Below are 20,858 nucleotides of genomic sequence, written 5' to 3'. Positions count from 1 at the left end.
CTGATTCCTCTGAACCATGAATTACACGTTACACAGAATGACCCCTGAGGGATTCTGCCTTCAATGCCTTCCTGGAAAAAACACCATCAGGTAAAACTCCGAACTGCTCAGGAGAAGCTGTGATACAATAAAAATGCCAAAATTAAAGGGCTAAATTGACTAAAATTGCAGGTTGGCTGTGTTCAAACCACAGATTTTTATAATAGAATACAGCCATATGAAAAAGTCCATATGTAGCTACACATACACTGTGGTCAGAATCATGTGAACTTTTGATTATCACCCCTATTGTATATGAGCTTTTTGGACATCCCTTTCCAGAACCAGGGCCTTGAATCATCCAGTCTAAGACAAAAAAAAAGAAAAAGCAGACGATGTGAACAAAATAGCTATACTTGCGTCTCTCCCCCAGTGATCCAGAGCAGAAATTCCAACTATCCCCCTGTTTTGTGCTTACAAGAGACACTTGACTGCTGTAGCCAGTCTGTGGCTTAGGCGCTCTTGTGTAGAAATGGGGGAACCCAAATGGTAAAGTTCGGGTTACATGCACGGACCCCCAACAGTGAGTTTTCCTGGAAGTCCGGGTTACTGTTGGGGTTCGGCAGCCCAAACAAAGCTTGTTGAAAGGCTGGAGCGCAGCCAATCAACAATCTTTCCAGTTCACTCACAGCCATATTTAAATAAGTTTTTTTTTTTTTAAAAAATGAGATGGGGTCCCCCCCATTTTTCATAAAATTTTCATAACCAGGCAAGCTAAAGCAGACAGCTGGGGGCTGGTATTCTCAGACTGGGAAGGAGCCATGGATATTGGCCTCCTTAGCCTAAATATAGCAGCCTTCAGCAGCCCCAGAAAAAGTGCGTCTATTAGATATGTGGCTGTGGCTTTGGCAAGTGGTTTAATAGTTTTGGGGTTAATGTCAGCTTTGTAATGTTAACTTGCATCAAGCCCAGAGGTTTGTTATGGAGAGGTGTCTTTCAGACGTCCTCCCTATTACTACCCTCATAATCATAAGAAAGAAAGACACAAACAGAAGAGTCCTTTAATTGTAATCAACACTTTCCAACTCTTTTACCGATTCATTATTATGAAAATAAAAAAAATCTACTTTATATTCGCCTGTCCACCGATAATCCATATGTCCCATGTCGATCACCAACTCAACTACATCTAGCTGCATTGCTGAGCTGTGACAAATGTGACAGCTCAGCCTGCAACCAGATCCCAATGACCTGAGTGTGAGAACACGGCTGCGTGTGACCAGCGGTGTCGTCATTAAGGTTACCGCTGGTCACACACAGACGTGTTCTCACATTCTGTGTGTTCTGGTTGCCGGGCTGAGCTGTAAAATTTTTCACAGTTCAGCAGTGCAGCTTGATGTAGCCGAGTTGGTGATATTCGTGGGACATATGGATTATCAGTGGACTGTTGAGTACAAATTAGGATTTTTATTTTTCATTGCTAAAATAGGGTAAAAGCAGGTCAGGGATTGTTTATGTCAATTAAAAGGCTTTTATCTGTGTCTTCCCTACTATTGATTATGGGGTTAGTATTGAGGGTGTTTGTTAGACGCCTCTTCATAACTAACCTCTGGACTTGTTATCAGCAGACATTTCAAAGCTGACATCAACCCTAAAACCATTACCCCACTGGCCAACGCACCAGCACAAGTCGGAAGAGCCGAGGCTAAGCTCCAGATTTAGCTGTGCTGATTATCAACAATGCAGGGGACCCAACGCCATTTTGTTCTTTTATTTATTAGCTAAATGGACAGACGGCAGTTGGTAAATAGACTCTTCATTGTACCCCTTCTCTCGCTGCTATCTTTTAGGGTATGTTCCTACGGTCAGTAAGCGCTGCAGGTTGGATGCTGAGTACATCTGCAGCGTCCAACCTGCAGCGGCCAGATGTTGCAGCATAGTGGATGGGATTTCAAGAAATCCCATCACCACTATGCGTGCACGGATGCCTCTGGCTGCCTTGCGGAGACTGACATGCAGCGCTTCTTTCCAGACCACAGCATGTCTATTTATCTTGCGGAGACGCTCAGTCTCCACAAGATAAATATCACCCGTGCAATGTATTGGACGTGGTGATTCCGTACAGTTCAATGAACACATGCGGAATCACCTACGTTCAAAAGCCGCTAGCGCTTTGGACGGAGCGGACATGTGCTACGTCCAAAGCGCTGCCGGTTACTGAACGTGGGAACGTAGCCTCAGAAGACACTTTAATCCAGCAGTGGTGCAAGAGGTCTGCATTATTCAAGAAAACAGTGATTTTTATGCAGGACATTGCTTTATCGGCTACCAGTAAAGGCCTTAAAGATGAAATGAAAGAGCAATGACACAGCCTCTTCCTCACCTGACCTAAACCCTACTGATGACTTGTGGCCCTTTCTTAAATGGGTGATTTATGAGGAAGAAAAATAGTCACCTTTCTGATCAGAGGCTGGGGTTGGTGCTGCCCAAAAAGTTGATAGTCAACAGATTAAGAAACTGACAGATTCCATGAATGGAGCTTATGACTGGTATTAAAAAGAAGGGGGACTATATTGATCACTGATAGATGGTTGGATAGATAGATAGATATATAGATAGATAATCTAGATTGATAGATAATAGATAGATGATAGATATTTTTAGAATCGTCACAAATGTAATTTTATACATTTGACTTGTTCGGTTACTATTCTCACAGATGAAAATAAACAATTGAGGTGGAGAAACTACGTTTTTCATTTAATTGTATAATTATTTTGCATAATAGTTGCCCAATAATTCTGCACACAGAGATATTCTAAAAAAAACAAATCTACTATAGGGCAAAAAATGGAGACACAAAGCGCAAAATACGGTCTTATCCTACAGATAACCAAGAGAGCTTTCTTACAATTGCTCACCTGATTTTATTGAATGAAGAGCATGTAGCGATTTCGGCTGCTGCAGATCCACAAGCCGATCAACGGCCGTATGATAATATAAACTGTGCAGGAGGTGTGGATTAAATCCGCGCTGCCTTAACCCCTTCATGACCTTGCCGGTTTTTGCAATTCTGACCAGTGTCCCTTTATGAGGTAATAACTCAGGAACGCTTCAACGGATCCTAGCGTTTCTGAGATTGTTTTTTCGTGACATATTGGGCTTCATGTTAGTGGTAAATTTAGGTCGATAATTTCTGAGTTTATTTGTGAAAAAAATGGAAATTTGGCAAAAATTTTGAAAATTTCGCAATTTTCACATTTTGAATTTTTATTCTGTTAAACTAGAGAGTTATGTGACACAAAATAGTTAATAAATAACATTTCCCACATGTCTACTTTACATCAGCACAATTTTGGAAACAAATTTTTTTTTTGCTAGGAAGTTATAAGGGTTAAAATTTGACCAGTGATTTCTCATTTTTACAACAAAATTTACAAAACCATTTTTTTTTAGGGACCACCTCACATTTGAAGTCAGTTTGAGGGTTCTACATGGCTGAAAATACCCCAAAGTGACACCATTCTAAAAACTGCACCCCTCAAGGTGCTCAAAACCACATTCAAGAAGTTTATTAACCCTTCAGGTGTTTCACAGCAGCAGAAGCAACATGGAAGTAAAAAATGAACATTTAACTTTTTAGTCACAAAAATTATCTTTTAGCAAAATTTTTTTTATTTTCCCAAGGGTAAAAGGAGAAACTGGACCACGAACGTTGTTGTCCAATTTGTTCTGAGTACGCCGATACCTCATATGTGGGGGTAAACCACTGTTTGGGTGCACGGCAAGGCTCGGAAGGGGAGGCGTGCCATTTGACTTTTTGAATGGAAAATTAGCTCCAATCATTAGCGGACACCATGTCGCGTTTGGAGAGCCCCTGTGTGCCTAAACATTGGAGCTCCCCTACAAGTGACCCCATTTTGGAAACTAGACCCCCCAAGGAACTTATCTAGATGCATAGTGAGCACTTATAACCCCCAGGTGCTTTACAGACGTTTATAACGCAGAGCCGTGAAAATAAAAAATAATTTTTCTTTCCTCAAAAATGATTTTTAGCCCAGAATTTTTTATTTTCCCAAGGGTAATAGGAGAAATTGGACCCCAAATGTTCATTTTCACATGGGCAACAGGATAAAATGGATCCTAAAATTTGTTGTCCAGTTTGTCCTGAGTACGATGATACCCCATATGTGGGGGTAAACCACTGTTTGGGCGCACCGCAGGGCTCGGAAGGGAAGGCACGCCATTTGGCTTTTTGAATGGAAAATTAGCTCCAATCATTAGCGGACACCATGTCGCGTTTGGAGAGCCCCTGTGTGCCTAAACATTGGAGCTCCCGCACAAGTGACCCCATTTTGGAAACTAGACCTCCGAAGGAACTAATCTAGATGTGTGGTGAGCACTTTGAACCCCCAAGTGCTTCACAGAAGTTTATAACGCAGAGCCGTGAAATTAATAAATGTGTTTCCTTTCCTCAAAAATATTTTTTTAGCCCAGAATTTTTTATTTTTGCAAGGGTAACAGGAGAAATTTGACCCCAAAAGTTGTTTTCCAGTTTCTCCTGAGTACGCTGATACCCCATATGTGGGGATAAACCACTGTTTGGGCACATGCCGGGGCTCGGAAGGGAAGTAGTGACGTTTTGAAATGCAGACTTTGATGGAATGGTCTGCGGGCATCATGTTACGTTTGCAGAGCCCCTGATATGCCTAAACAGTAGAAACCCCCCACAAGTGACCCCATTTTGGAAACTAGACCCCCCAAGGAACTTATCTAGATGTGTGGTGAGCACGTTCAACCCCCAAGTGCTTCACAGACGTTTACAATGCAGAGCCGTGAAAGTAAAAAATCATTTTTCTTTCCTCAAAAATTATGTTTTAGCAAGTAATTTTTTATTTTTGCAAGGGTATCAGGAGAAATTGGACCCCAACAGTTGTTGCCCAGTTTGTCCTGAGTACGCTGGTACCCCAAATGTGGGGGTAAACCACTGTTTGGGCGCACGTCAGGGCTTGGAAGGGAGGAAGCACCATTTGACTTTTTGAACGCAAGATTGGCTGGAATCAATGGTGGTGCCATGTTGCGTTTGGAGACCCCTGATGTGCCTAAACAGTGGAAACCCCTCAATTCTAACTTCAACACTAACCCCAACACACCCCTAATCCTAATCCCAACTGTAGCCATAACCCTAATCACAACCCTAACCCCAACACACCCCTAACCACAACCCTAACCCCAACACACCCGTAACCCTAATTCCAATCCTAATCCTAACCCTAATCCCAACCCTAACCCTAATCCCAACCCTAACCACAACTGTAACCCCAACACACCCCTAACCCTATCCGTAACCCTAACCACAAGCCTAATCTTAACCCTATTTCTAACCCTAGCCCTAATTCCAACCCTAACTCTAATTCCAACCCTAACCCTAAGGCTATGTGCACACGATGCGGATTCGTGTGAGATTTTTCCGCACGATTTTTGAAAAATCTGCAGGTAAAAGGCACTGCGTTTTACCTGCGGATTTACAGCAGATTTCCAGTGTTTTTTTTGTGCGGATTTCACCTGCGGATTCCTATTGAGGAACAGGTGTAAAACGCTGCGGAATCTGCACAAAGAATTGACATGCTGCGGAAAATACAACGCAGTGTTTCTGCACGGAATTTTCCGCACCATGGGCACAGCGGATTTGGTTTTCCATAGGTGTACATGGTACTGTAAACCTGATGTAAAACTGCTACGAATTCGCAGCGGCCAATCCGCTGCGGATCCGCGGCCAATCCGCTGCGGATCCGCAGCCAAATCCGCACTGTGTGCACATGCCATAACCCTAACCCTAACCCTACCCCTAGTTCTAACCCTAGTTCTAACCCTAACCCTAGTGGAGAAAGAAAAAAAAATATTTTCTTTATTTTATTATTGTCCCTACCTATGGGGGTGATAAAGGGGGGGGTTTATTTATTATTTTTTTTATTTTGATCACTGTGATAGAACCTACCACAGCGATCAAAATGTACTTGTAACGAATCTGCCAGCCGGCAGATTCGGCGGGCGCACTGAGCATGCGCCCGCCATCTTGGAAGATGGCGGCGCCCAGGGAGAAGACGGACCGACTTCGGGAGGCTCGGTAAGTATGAGGGGGTGGTGGGGGGGTGGATCGGAGCACAGGGGGGGGGGGATCGGAGGACGGGGGGAGCGGACAGGAGCACGGGGGAGTGGACAGGAGCACGGGGGAGCGAACAGGGGGACGGAGGGGGGTACCGGACAGAACGGTGGACTGGGGAGGAGATCGGGGGCGGTGGGGGGGCCAGAACATGATTTCCAGCCATGGCAGATGCTATTGCAGCATCGGCCATGGCTGGATTGCAATATTTCACCATTTTCATAGGTGAAATATTGCAAATTGCTCTGATTGGCTGTTGCACTTTCAACAGCCAATCAGAGCGATCGTAGCCACGTGGGGGCAAAGCCACCCCCCCTAGGCTGAAGTACCACTCCCCCTCTCCCTGCAGATCGGGTAAAATAGGAGTTAACCCTTTCACCCGATCTGCAGGGATGCGATCATTCCATGACGCCACATAGGCGTCATGGGTCGGGAAGGGGTTAATGATGAAGTTCCAAGGATAATAAATTTAGACTATTTATTAAACGCGTTTCAAGGTCAGTGCAACCTCTTCTTCAGGAAATTCCACATACAACAAATCCTCTCTTTTGCTTTCTTAGGCCTCTTTCACACTTCAGTCGTTTGGCGTCAGTCACTTCCGACAAAGTGACGGATCGACGGATCCGTCACAATTGTTGAAAAAACGGATGTAACGGATCCGTTTTTTTGACGGATCCGTTACTCGGGGGTTGTATATACTTTTTGGAGCATGCGCAATTGAAAAAACTTGAAAAAACGGATTGGGGCGACGGATCCGCCAAAAAACGGATCGCGACGGATCCGTCGCCCATAGGTGGCCATTCTATGAAATGACGGACGCGACGGATCCGTCGCGATCCGCCATTTCAACGGAGACAAAAAACGTCTAGATGAACGTCAATTTCTAGATGACGTCCGCTAAATTTTGACGGATCCGTCGCATGACGGATGGAACGGACGACCATCCGTCACAATCCGTCGCTAATGCAAGTCTATGGGGAAAAAACGGATCCGTCGAAAAAAAAAACGGATCCGTTTTTTGAGGAAAATGACGGTTTGAGACTGATGTAAAAAAACTGAAGTGTGAAAGAGGCCTTAAATGATCAGGTTTATTAACCTTTTGGATTAACCTACAGCGCTGTAGTTGTTTAATAATGAGATTAATTATCAAAAATGATGCATAAATAAATCTACATATCCACACAACATGGATAGCCTGTTTGTTAGATGGCCAGAACACATGCAGCGATTGCCTAACAGCCGCGAGACATGCAGCCATGGGACTTGAACTTATTTTTCGAGCTTTCTGAAGAAACTGTTAGCACCCGAGCATGGTGGGATAACACCTTATCAGAGCACGTTCACTCATCACTAATAATTAGTTGAGCAAATTTTTCAAAATTCGGTTCCGATTATGATTACGAATATTGTCATTGGAGTCAATGGGAGCAGAAATGACCGAATGTATTCGGAATCGATCATCAAACATAATTTCGGTGTGAATATGGCAAATTCAGATTCGGCGACCGATTCTGAACATATTCGCTCAACTCTACTAATAACCAGATGAAAAGGTCGGTTTGTGTTTTTCCCCTTCCATTATTTTTCATTTATGAGGATACTGCACTATATCAAATGTTCATCATATCTGACTATCAAATCAAAACTGATGTTTCTTTCCATAATAAAAATAGTTGCATGGAGTAAGTCTAGTTTTCAGCACAATTCTTCTCCATCTGTCCTTGGCGGCCGTTGTGTGTTTTTTTTTTCTTTCTTTTTTAAAGGAAAAACTTTCCTGACTTTCATCTCCATGTTCTATTGGCCTGACATTATGCAGAATCCCGGGTCACCCTCCAACAGTTCCCCGAGCTTTGTGTAATGCTGCAGCGCACGTTACTTTCCAAGCTGAGTAATAGCATTGTCACTGCGAGAGGAGAGGAAAACGCTGCTTTTTATAAGAATATTTGGAGAATTGTCGGAATGAATCACTGGCTTAGTAAAAAAATAAATAAATGTGGTTATTCCCTTGTTGTGTGGCCAAATTGACTGTTCGTGGAGTTTCCTGAGTTTCCTCCTTTATTCGTCCCTTAATTATTGAAGACAGTTTTATTGTACACTACGTCTATGAGGTCATGTCACATGACACGCGAGATTAAATTGGTGAAATCTCCCAGTTTTATCAGCACCGTCTGCAGCGAGGAATATTAAGCACTGAGTGCACTTGTTAAAGAGGGGCGTCCTGCCAGGATTTCCTTTCTGGAAATGATTGCATTCATTACTGGGGATGAGTGGAAAGCTGCTCACCTTATATCATAGCAGCTATGTCTGGGGTTTAGTGTGAGCATTAGGGGGCCATTCACACATTGCAGATCTGTTGCAGAAATTTCTGTGACTGTCCCATACGTCTTAATGGGACTTGCATAAATTCCAACGCTTTCTTCCATAATAACCCCATTCAGACGTGTCACTATACCCCAATAGTTGAATGCTTTTAAGCAATGGATAAATCATTGGAAGCTCACACAATTCTCATGTTAATGTATAACCCAATCCGTGGTTTACATTACTTCACTATTGATATGGCTCACGCTTTATTTTTGGGTCCACTTTACCAACTTGTTGATTATTCTACAGTAGTTACATACTGTATCCACTTTTACAACAATTTTTCCTCCCAAAAATTCAAGTTGCTTTCTAAAAAAATAAATAAAAATAAATAAAACATTAAAAAAAGCGCTCTATGTAGCCCGAATGACAAATGACTGCTTCTTTATAGACCTATGTGTCTCCATGGTAACAGACTACAAACAAACCCTCTGTAGTCTGATCCTAATGTCATTTCGTCCATTTCCCAGTATTTTCTTAGCTATGAAATATTGAAATATGTTGTTCACTTAGTTAACATTTTGGGCGGTAAGTCAATGCATGTAAAACTTTTAAAAATAAGTAAAAAAAAAAGCAACATAAGGGCTCTTCCACATGTCTGTTGTCTTTTGCTGACCTATGGACCTGATCAATAAAAAAAAAAATCAGAGACTTGTGCTATTGTTGTTCTATGTGCAGACCAAACACCCTCATTCACGTGAATGAGTCGATGAAGAATGAAAGGACAGCCGTGATTTCCGTGTATGTTTTTTTACTGACTGGTGGATAGAGGACGATTGTAAAATATCAATCATTTGTTTTGTTTTGTTTTTTTTTGCATTAAAGAATCCAGACTTGGGGTTCAAGTCTGCCGTCACTCTGTGTGACTGTAGACTTGTGAATCTTCATAGCTCACAATGTGTGCTCTGTCAGGATTCTCTGGTGCCGGGAGAAGGCGGGCGGGGGACCGCAAATATGCATACATGCCGGCCTCTCTCAATACAAGTGACTTGAGCGACGCCGGACACAGCTAGTCAGAATGCAGCCAGAAATATGGAAACCGCAAAAATGAGGTCACATGACCACTTGCTCCTGGCGCCGTAGAATCCTGACAGTCCGTGTGTGAAGATTCACAAGTCTGCGGTCACATAGAGTGACTGCAGACTTGAGCCCCAAGCCTGGGCAACCCCTTTGAAGAATGGATGCAATTAAAACGGACAAATGGACCAAAAACGGATGAGACTATGATGCAAGTAAGAATAAAAGTGAATTTGACCTAAGGCTGACTGTACATCTACATGTGTGTTTTCTACGTAATTCTGTTTAATTGTGGGAGCAGTAAGAGTAAAATGACAGCGTGCCCAATCCATCACACAATAGGCATAATGGCGCCTGGATTACCACATTGACATATAACAAAGCCCTTACTAGGTTAATTTACCGGTCATAACTCTAGGAAAGCTGGGTGACACCCACTATTATTTATCAGATATCAGATGAACAAGTAAAATAAAATTAAGAAAAAAAAAAGGAAATATAATTTTGTTTTGCAGATTTGCTAAAGAAGAGTAAAGATTTGTACTTATTTGGTGATTTTCTTCAGCGCAGTCCTGGTAAAAATGTCATGTGGGTTGTGCCGTGTTGTGGGCTTACACAGGATCACATTCGATTCAATTACGTCATTCTTATAACCCAAAGAAATAAATCTGCTAATGTTTACAGGGCCCTCATGGCTTCGAAACAAGCAGAGCACCAGGCCATCATCTATGAAGCAAATCCCTCGACTGGCTTACTTCATGCCTGTAGTCCCTGGCTCATTGGAATAATGGATGTAATTGGGAGTCGGAGTACATGCCGGAGGTGTTCTACACCTAGCACAGGCCAAGCTAGCTTGGCACCGCCGCTCCTCCAGCTCAGTGTTGTGGTTCTCAGCCTGTGGCCCAATTCTCCACCAGAGATCCCCAGAGATCTCACAGATTGACTTTTGGCAGCTCCGGCTGGTAGTCTGTTCATTCTCTATCACTGAGGCAGATTTGATGACCGATGAGAACAGTTTGGCCCACTTCTTGTCTACCCAATTTCCCTCGAGCCTGAGCTTTCAATTTCTCAGACTTTTTCCTGTTTTAAAATTGCAGCAATTGTATTATTGTGTATTATTTGTTTGAGTGTATATAGGATAGACTGGTAGATTTATAGCCTACTCCAAAACCTCACGTCACGTCGTGTTAAAACCTACCAAAATTAGGAAATGAGAATTGAAGGGTTTTTTTTATTTTAATGTTTTCAGCTTGTCTAGTTTATTGCCTATTGCTGCAGTCTATCAGTAGAGGGGGAGCGTGAGCAGACCGAGCTTGTAGGTGCTGATCTAAAGCTGCTAGATGGCAGGAGCGCACGATCCAGACAGCTTTAGGCCCCCTGTGATCCTCCGATGGTGCAGAGTCCAAGCTGCCTCCTCTTGCAGCCTCAAGAAAATGGATAGCTTGAGCCAGCTGCACAGCCATGCCACTGGTCCTAATCTTCAGGACCCGCCCCGAGGAATCATGTCAATAATGCGGAACCTAATAGATATACTATATCTATAATATAACGCTGGGAGCGTCACTCTGTCCTAAGCCTTTATAGACTGCGCATAGGACTCCACAGAGTGACGCTCCCAGGAGATCGCGGTATGCGTAAGCACTGAACGCACTCCGCGATCTCCAACGGAGAAGCAGGGACGTGCCAGGAGGGTGAGTATATGATATATTCACCTGTCCCCCGTTCCACCGATGCGCGCCGCTCCGTCCTCCACATCCTGTGTCTGTGACGTTCAGTTCAGAGGGCGCGATGACGCGCTTAATGCGCGCCGCCCTCTGACTGAACAGTCACAGCCAGAGGACCCGGAAGACAGAGCGGCACGCAGCACAGGATCAGGGCCTATCAAGTATATCAAGTGCCGGGGGCCTGAGCTAGCGGTGACTCCGGCACCTGACCCCCACAGCGCGCCGGTGTCCCCGCCTGCTCAGGCCCTCCAGCACTCGGCGCCCAGCGACCATAGGTGAGTATGTTATTTTTTTTTTATTATTGCATCAGCATACAGGGCATATAATACTATGGAGCATCTTATGGGGGCCATCAACCTTTAGGGATCAGCATACAGGGCATATACTATGGAGCATCTTATGGGGGCCATCAACCATAATGGAGCAGCACATGAGGCATATACAATGGAGCATCTTATGGGGACCATCAACCATAATGGATCAGCATATCAGGCATATACTATGGAGCATCTTATGGGGGCCATCAACCATAATGGAGCAGCATATCGGGCATATACTATGGAGCATCTTATGGGGGCCATCAACCATAATGGAGCAGCATATGAGGCATATACTATGGAGCATCTTATGGGGGCCATCAACCTTTATGGAGCAGCGTATGGGACATATGGATGGGAGCAGCAAATTACAGAACGGTGGCGCAGGATGGGAGCAGCACATGACAGAATAGGGCAGCACATGACAGAACTGTGGCCCAGGATGGAAGCAGCACATGACAGAACGGGGGCGCAGGATGGGTGCAGCACATGTCAGAATGGGGGCGCAGGATGGGAGCAGCACATGACAGAACGGGGAAGCAGGATGGGAGCAGCACATGACAGGATGGGGGCACAAGATAAGAGCAGCACATGGCAGGATAAGGGCGCAGGATGGGAGCAGCACGTGACAGGATGGGGCGCAGGATAAGAGCATCACATGAAAGGATGGGGCGCAAGATGGGAGCAGCACATAACCAAAATGGAGGCGCAGGATGGGAGCAGCACATGACAGCATGTGGGTGCAGGATGCAAGCACTACATGACAGGATGAGGGCGCAGGATGGGAGCAGCACATGGCAGCATGGGGGTGCAGGATGGGAGCACCACATGACAGCATGGGGCGCTGGATAGGAGCACATGACAGGGTGAGGGCTCAGGAAGAGAGTAGCACATGACAGGATTGGGGTGGAGTATGGGAGCACCACATGACAGGATTGGGGTGGAGTATGGGAGCACCACATGACAGGATTGGGGTACAGGATGGGAGCACGTGACAGGCTGAGTGCTCAGGAAGACAGTAGCACATCACAAGATGGAGGCACACAAAACAGGATGGGGGCTGCACATGACAGGATGGGGGCGCAAGATGGTAGCAGCACATGACAAGATTAGGGCGCAGGATGGAAGCAACACATATCAGGATGGAGACCATATACCAATATAAATGCTCTCCACCCGGGCGTAGAACAGGTACAATAGCTAGTATTATATATAGAGATACAGATATATGTTGATAGATAGATATACGTAGATAGGTTTTGTGTCCCTAGCCCCTGTGTGTCTGCACCAATGATAAGTTCCTGCCCCTCTCTTCGCAGCTACCGCAGCAGCCGGTTGTACGCAGCGCTATACACTGTGTAGTGGCCGTTCTCTGGTACTGCAGCTCAACTCTTACTCGCTTTAATGGGAGCAGAGCTGCAATCCATTTATCAGTTGTCACTAGTTGGGGCAAGATAATAAAATGATAAAAGATTTAATGCAAGATGACAACTCAAGCCCTTATGACAGTATACGTAATTTTGTAGGTGGTCAACATCAATGGTTGTCCTCTTAATTTGATTTCCCCCAGCCTTGCTCCTTGTGCGGATCGCAGTGGCTGACCCCCAGACTGGCTGGTTTGGAGTAGTTCACATTACAAGCCTGGTGTTTGCTTTGTCAAGTGTTAATGTACAGCTCCCATCATGGGGTGTTATTTTAACCTGTCGCTCGTAGCAGTATGCAATTTTTACATGTCTTGGTAAATTATGATCCTGGTGGAGCTAATGTGCAAAACAATGTTACCTTTGAAGCAGAATGAGCCGTTCATTTAGAATGATGATAAATTTGCTCGCCTGTGACGGCCTGGAATTAAAATGACAAATCAGGCTTTCTATTGAATGACTGAAGGACAGGGGAAAAAAATGATCGTCAGTCGAGGCAATTCCCCTTGCCGCTCAGTTCCTTCTCTCCTTGTCTCCTCTGTCTAATCACACATAATTTTTCCTTCCTTGATTTAAGTACCTATGCCACAATGCGATGCATTTCACTGCACACCTACTTCAGGATGATAATTGGCTCCTTCATTTAGAGGTGACGGTTTTTCTGTGGAACCCAGACTTAGAAACTTTATTAAGTTTGAGAAAGAATTTTGACTTTTGATGAAGTGGCGTAATTTGCGGCGTCACTGCAGGATTTACTCTACAAATTATATCTCTGTTCTTTTTAGGGAAAAGCTGCCTAAATCGTGTAGAGTGAATTGGCCCTCTGGATTTGTACAGCTGCCTCTTGACTTGCGGCTGTCGCACTGTCTTCTCCCTGTGCGGTTGTTGTGACTGTCTGCAGCCATGCCAGCTTTATCGACAGGCGCGGGAAGTGACTCCGGTAAGTTTGAGTGGTATAAGTCAACTCAAAAGTATCTTTCCAAGTAATCATTTTGGTTTAACGATCAACAGAGGTCACAATGGTCAAACTCCCATAGATTGGATCAGGGCTGTGGACTCAGTAAGCCAAACCTCCTCAATTTCCCTCCGACTCCACAGCACTGGTCACTACTGATCACGTACATAAGGTGCAGTACAGATTCTTCTCAACTATGACCCCACAGCACTGGTCACTACTGAGCATGTATATAAAGTGCAGCACAGATTCATCTCAACTACGACTCCACAGCACTGGTCACTACTGAGCATGTACATAAAGTGCAGTACAGATTCTTCTCAACTATGACCCCACAGCACTGGTCACTACTGAGCATGTATATAAAGTGCAGCACAGATTTATCTCAACTATGACCCTACAGCACTGGTCACTACTGAGCATGTATATATATTGCAGCACAGATTCATCTCAACTTAAAGCTGAGAGCCTTAGATCAGGAACAGAACAGACATTTATAGGAAATTTAATTATTTTCCTAAATTATTATGAAAAAATAAACAGCCCATCCTGCATTGTACTACTGCACCCAATTTATTATATATTTTTGGAGTCAATCCATTATGTACGTCTTGGATTCCACAAAAATAGACTCCAAACTCCACCAAAATCGACTCCACAACAGCCCTATTCAGTAGACTAGGCCATGAAAAGAGGTGCCAGAGATATCCTCTAGCCTAAGAAACTATGATTAATCTGGAGCGTTTTAAAGAGGATGTTCCCTCCTTTAAAAGTTATTCTCAGGCTCAGTGAAGTGTTAAAAAAAAAAAAAAAATTGCTTTACTCACCTCTCCAGGGCCCGGTGCTGTGTCCCAAGCTTTGTTGATCAACTGCAGTGTTAACGGCACATTGACAGCGCTGAAGCCAATCATCTACCTGAAGGATGTAGACTGCATGAGCTGATGTACTTACTGTGAATAATCCATGTCAATTTATAACAAAAGCCGAACTTGTGGATCCTACTATGAATACCACGCTCCCTTTCACCTGGGGTGCCCATAACACCCCAATGGGGGGAGAAAACCGGGAGCACCAAACTCCCAAGTGTATACTTGTTAACAAAAACCATGAACATCTGTGCAAAAAAACTACATAATAGTAATTTTATCACAAAATGTAAACTTTATTTGAAATTACAACATAAAAACACAAAATGTAACGGGATGGGGATGAAGTGAACGACTGTACTGGAAAGTGACTGCATGAAAGCACACCCATATGTATATCATGGGGGGTACAAAGCCCAATAGCATTGTAAACAATCAGTAATCCACAGAACTGGCACCACATATGAACATAAGTGGAAAAAGGGGGAGGGGGGAGGGGGAGAAAAAGGTCAGTGACCAAATACCCTATTGGGATACACCCACTCCTAACCCCACATAGGTAAAAGCCATATTGCACAAAAATCCATAAAGTGCTTAGTACAACAAAGTGCCAGAGAGAGCATACCGCAAATGAAGATTAGGGCTTACCCATGTGTGTGCAGGCCTGCAGTCAGGTTCCAGTCAAAAACCCCGACGCGCGTTTCGCATGATGTGCTTCCTCGGGGGGCTGTGAATAATCCATGTCAGTAGGCCTATATAATTTTGATATTAAGGCGAGCATTTTATGAGTCAAGCAAGATTTCATTTTAATTTCAAGCAGGAAATATGCAGCTATCCTAACGTGGATTTTCACAGTAAGTAGACCAGCCTCATCAGGTTTAACAACTATTTAATAATGTAAAAATTAGGCATTTTTCTATAGCTGAAGGTTAACTGTATGAGCCTCTGAGCTCAGTGATTGGTTGCCGTACTATTTTTTTTTTGGGTTTTTTTCAGACCCCACTGACCCTGTGGGCTACAGTTAATTGAAATGAACATCCCATTTAAATAGATCCCATAAACCTGATGAAGCTGATATATTTACTCTGAAAATCCTTGTCAGCATGGCTATATAAATTTAATATTGCCATATTACATTCTTATTTGAATGTCAAGCAGAAAATATGCAGCTATCCATACATGGATTTTCCCAGTAAGCAGACCAGCCTCATCAAGAGGACCAGTCAGTTCCTTTAAAAAAAATAAGTTTTATACCTTGTAAAATTACCTGAGCTCACCTGACTCTGTTGCTCTTTTCCGTTTTAGCGCTGCATCGCTCCATTGCAGAGATATTTACATTTGTTGCTTTTGGAGCGCACTATGTGAAATTTCTGCTTTGCAGTCCAACTGGGCGTTTCTTCAGAGTCTTCTTTGGTGTTGGGCGCTTTCACCCCTCCTCTCTCAGACACTGGCAATCACAGCTCGGCAGTTACTGAGACGACTACTGGATTGCTAGATCAGCTGCTGAGCTGTGATTAGCACCTCTGGGAGGAAGGGGTGAAAGCATATGCCCCCGAGAAGACTCCGGAGAAACGTCCAGTTGGACTTCAAAGCAGAAATTTCACATATTGCTCTCCAGAAAAAACATGTGAATATATCTGTGATGGAGTTATGCAACAAGAAATGGAAAAGAGTGACTGAATCAAGGGCGCTCAGGGTTTTTACAAGGTATTTAATTAAAAAACTTTTTAAGCATGTGACAGATTCTCATTAACTGATGTTCACAGGAAATTCACAGTGACAGGGACAGGGGTCTTCTGCAGACGCCCCTGCTGTCACGACAACACATCGGTTCTCCACGATCACGTGACAAGGCACCGATGGGCAGGATTTGTGAAGCACTTCCTGCCGGTATGTTTTAAGTCCCGCTGTCCGTGCTGGAGCATTTTTTCTTTGAAAATGTCTGAGTCAATTGGGAGTTTTGGGTGTAAGCGTGTGGCCACATGTAGCTGTTGTCTGTGCGTCTGAACCATTGCCCAACTGCAGTGCACCATCGTTTGTTTCGTAATGATACTTTAATTGCCCCACTGCGGGTCAATTAAGTAAAGTAAAAAAAAAAAAAAAAAATCTCCATAATTAATATTCTATGGGGAAATGTGTCAGGAGACCTAGAAGGCCTCCTGACACGTGAGATTCCACTATCTGGTTCTTCACAGCGTGTTACGTCAGTGTGCGACACGTATAGAAGTGTAAGAAGCGTATTATGCCTCAAGTCCCTCCTCAGTCTCCCTGCTCCAAGCCCAGTGAGGCATAGCCCCGTAACTTGCCAGATTATTGGGGTCGTCTAGTGATCCCGCCTGAATTCAGAAAGAGAATGAAGTAACACTGACTTGCTTTTGACAAAGTGGAAAATGTAAGCATTGCTGTGTCCTTTTTATGAATACTATTAAACTTTACGGTGTTGTTCTGGGCTTCGGATCTATGTTCTTTAGTGTTTAATACCCCCAGGTTGCCGTAAAAAGGACTTTTGCCCAAGTTGAATTTTGATGTATCTTACACAAATACAGACAAATATTTAATGAAAATGCACATTCTTGTGTTTTATAAGGTAGACGCTCACTTTCTGCGTACGGACGGAGTTCATGCTTTCAAGTATGTGAAAAAAAAAGTGATGTAACACAAGGGCCATATTTTTAATCATTTAACAGCCCTTTATAGCTTCCACAGACCTGTTCTAATAATGAAGCTATGAGGGATATGACAAGAATGGGCGATATTGGATTTCTCTAGACTAACAGTAAATTTTTCCACTCTGATGTCAAGAATGTTGAGCATCTGGAAAGTGCAGTGAATGAATGGCGGAGGAACGGTTTCTTAAAAATTATTTTTTTTTCTTTTGACGAATTCTTCTCTAAGGAACAAGTGGTTTCATATACTTTATAATACTCTTTGGTTGAACATACTTCTGGGTGTCCGCGAGAGGTTTTTACAAACTTGCTGGTGGGCCTTTATAATGTGTAGACAGAGCTTGTTCGCAGGGTTGTCCCATTAAGAACATATCACCTATACACAGGAGAGATGATCAATGTGTGGCTGCTGGGGTCAGTCCTCTGGGACCCCCACTAATTTCAGGATCCAGATCCCAAAATCCCCTGTGTAAATGTAGCTGTAGTGAGCAGGTGTGACCACTGATCCAGTCATTGTCTATAGTGGAGTCTTTCGGACCCTCATTCTCACAACTGGTGGGGTTCCCAGTCATCAGAATCACAGCAATCATACGTTTATAATGTGTCCTTCTTTATCAGATCCATGTTTCAATGTTAAGGCAACCAGTTTTAAGGATTTAGATTTCCTCCCAAGCTTATGTATATTAATATCCAGAGTACCGTATTTTTTGGACTACAGGATGCACTTTACTAGAAGATGAGCCTCAGTTTTTGACAGCAGAAAATAGGAAAAACATCTTTATACTGCCAGGGAAGTTTTAATCAGTAGGAAATAAGTGGTGGGGTCAATACTACTAATTTTAATACACTAGAGAGGGAGATGGATTTATTGTTTGTGTTTATCTGCAGCATGTGTATTACACATATCTTGCTTTATAGCACACACATTATGTACACTCTTCACCACACACATATACACTACACTGGTGCAAGCACGTTACATGCACACACAGCCCTGCTGTCTATACACACATAGATACATGCACACACAGTTCTGCTACATGCACATACACAATTCTGCTACATCACCACACAGCTCAGCTATATCAGCACACTCAGCTCAGCCGCATCGTGAAAACACATTCAGCTCAGCTACCACTCATTTGACCACATATACACTACACTGGTGCAAGCACGTTACATGCACACACAGCCCTGCTGTCTATACACACATAGATACATGCACACACAGTTCTGCTACATGCACATACACAATTCTGCTACATCACCACACAGCTCAGCTATATCAGCACACTCAGCTCAGCCGCATCGTGAAAACACATTCAGCTCAGCTACCACTCACTTGACTCCGCTACATCTGTAAAACTAACACACACAATACATTACATCATTTTGATGTGCAGATCCTGAAAGCTTCCTCTCTTGCCCTTCACTGATCAGACTGATCAGTGTGTGGCAGGAGGAAAGATGGACGCCATGTCTCCATTCTCCTTGATCATAGGAATCTGCCTCCAGTTTTTTCTTTTTTTTTTCTTATCTAAATAAAAAAAAAAAATTAAAAAAAATACGCTAACTTATTGGCATCTCCTTGGCACAATTCGGAGAGTTTGGCCGGGGCCACACTTGCGAGTGCAATGCTAGAAACTCTTCATTGTGTTAGGATTCCCTTCTCTCAGGCAGATTCAACATGATTTTCTCTCGTTTTTACTATTTGCGTCATGAACATTTTCTTTTTGTTGGGAATATGGCCATGGTCTGTTTGGTGAGTGTCAGCGTGACCTGTCATATTTAGGAGGGTTTTACAGGTCCATATTAAACAGTTCATGTACAGACCACAATTTCCAGACCGGCCGCCGATATCATGAGCCAAACTCAACAGCCATATATCAGTCTATTGCGTTCCGATCAAGCGATCGGTCTTAAAATTGAGCTCTGTACCCTGACCGTAAAACTCTGATGTGTGAAACCATTCTTAGGCCACATGTATATGTTCTCAATTGCAAAAAAATAAAACAATTTGCACATAGAGCATACTTTTTTCTTTTTTCTTTTTTACTCTGCCACAGATTAGTTTCTAATTCACCACAGTAAATACAAAATCTGTTCCAAAATCCAAGTTAAAGTCTTGGTGACCTTTATATATAAGTTATTATAAACTTTGAAATTTGCAGATAAAAACAGAAGACACAAGCCAATGTGTCAAAAATTAATGGAAGAAGAGGTGAACATTTTTGTGAATTTGGGTTACGATACTTTGAATTGTATCTCGACTTATCCTGAACACCTGAAACCAGCTTTTGTCGTTCTGCTGCGGGCGCTGGTAGAACAACCATAGCTGAACCTTCTAAGTGGCTGACACAGCCCGTTGTACTATTTTATAAAGGGCGTCTATGGTCAAAAGTCATGAAGGTCTATGAGAGCAAAGTTCATAGGGTTTCTGTGAAAATGTGCCACACTCACACATGGGTAAAGGGACAAAGGAAGACTAACTCTAGAGACAAGCCATACCTGCACCCGACTGGTCCTTGTACAGACTAGTCAAAATGGAAATATGAGAAGCAATGGGAGGAAACTGAAAAACTGAAAGGCAGAAAATACAGATTGGATATTAGAAAAACCTTTTTGACAGTGAGGGAGGGTGATCAATGAGTGGAACAGGCTGCCATGAGAGGTGGTGAGTTCTCCTTCAATGGAAATCTTGAAGCAGAGGCTGGACAGACATCTGTCTGAGATGGTTTAGTGAATCCTGCGTTGAGCAGGTGGTTGGACACGATGACCCCGGAGGTCCCTTCCAACTCTAAGGCTACTTTCACACTAGCGTTAACTGCATTACGTCGCAAATCCGTTTTTTGCCGAAAAAACGGATGTGTCAAAAAAAGTGAAAAACGTATGCAACGCATACAGCATTTCGACGGATCCGTCGCAAATCCGCTAAACGTTTCCGTCGAAAATACTGGATGCGTTGCATACGTTGCATCCGTTTTTACCATCCGTTGCATCCGTTTTTACGACGGAGCCGTTTTTAAAATGGGAGGCTCCCAAATTTGATTGGCTACTGGAAAATATGGAAAACTATATAGTTACTGTTTTTACAGCCCATCTTTGAGGGTTTTAGTTTTGTGGCAGCGATGGAAGGTGTTCTTGTGAGGATTGCTAGTTTGGTTACCGACGTTATCTTTGAGACGAATCGCCTGGATATCATAGTGCGGGAGAAGGAGGCGGCAGCGGAAAGACGTAGGATGCTTCTGCAGCAACGGAGACGGAGACGACTGTGGATTCATCCGATTAATGAACTACGGATGATGATAAAGGGATCCAAACCCTAACCCTACCCCTAACCTTACACCTAACCGTTTAATGAACATTTTCTGACAGTCATAGTGCCA

General features: G+C 43.5%; 1 protein-coding gene across 2 annotated transcripts in view; it reads left to right on the top strand.

Moving 5' to 3' along the window:
• MPP7 (MAGUK p55 scaffold protein 7) overlaps positions 1 to 20,858 on the top strand; it is a 323,523-nt gene that overhangs the window by 99,932 nt on the left and 202,733 nt on the right. For both annotated transcript variants that reach the window (XM_077268457.1, XM_077268458.1), the window contains exon 3: positions 13,771 to 13,925. In XM_077268457.1, coding sequence (XP_077124572.1) covers positions 13,889 to 13,925 — 37 coding nt within the window. In that variant the 5' untranslated portion in view covers positions 13,771 to 13,888. The remainder of the gene's footprint in view (positions 1 to 13,770; positions 13,926 to 20,858) is intronic.

The sequence above is a fragment of the Ranitomeya variabilis genome, chromosome 6 (genome assembly GCF_051348905.1).
Source record: "Ranitomeya variabilis isolate aRanVar5 chromosome 6, aRanVar5.hap1, whole genome shotgun sequence".
Classification (NCBI taxonomy): Eukaryota; Metazoa; Chordata; class Amphibia; order Anura; family Dendrobatidae; genus Ranitomeya; species Ranitomeya variabilis.
The sequence above is the reverse complement of the archived record's forward strand: the minus strand, read 5'-3'. Positions and strand labels throughout refer to the sequence as shown.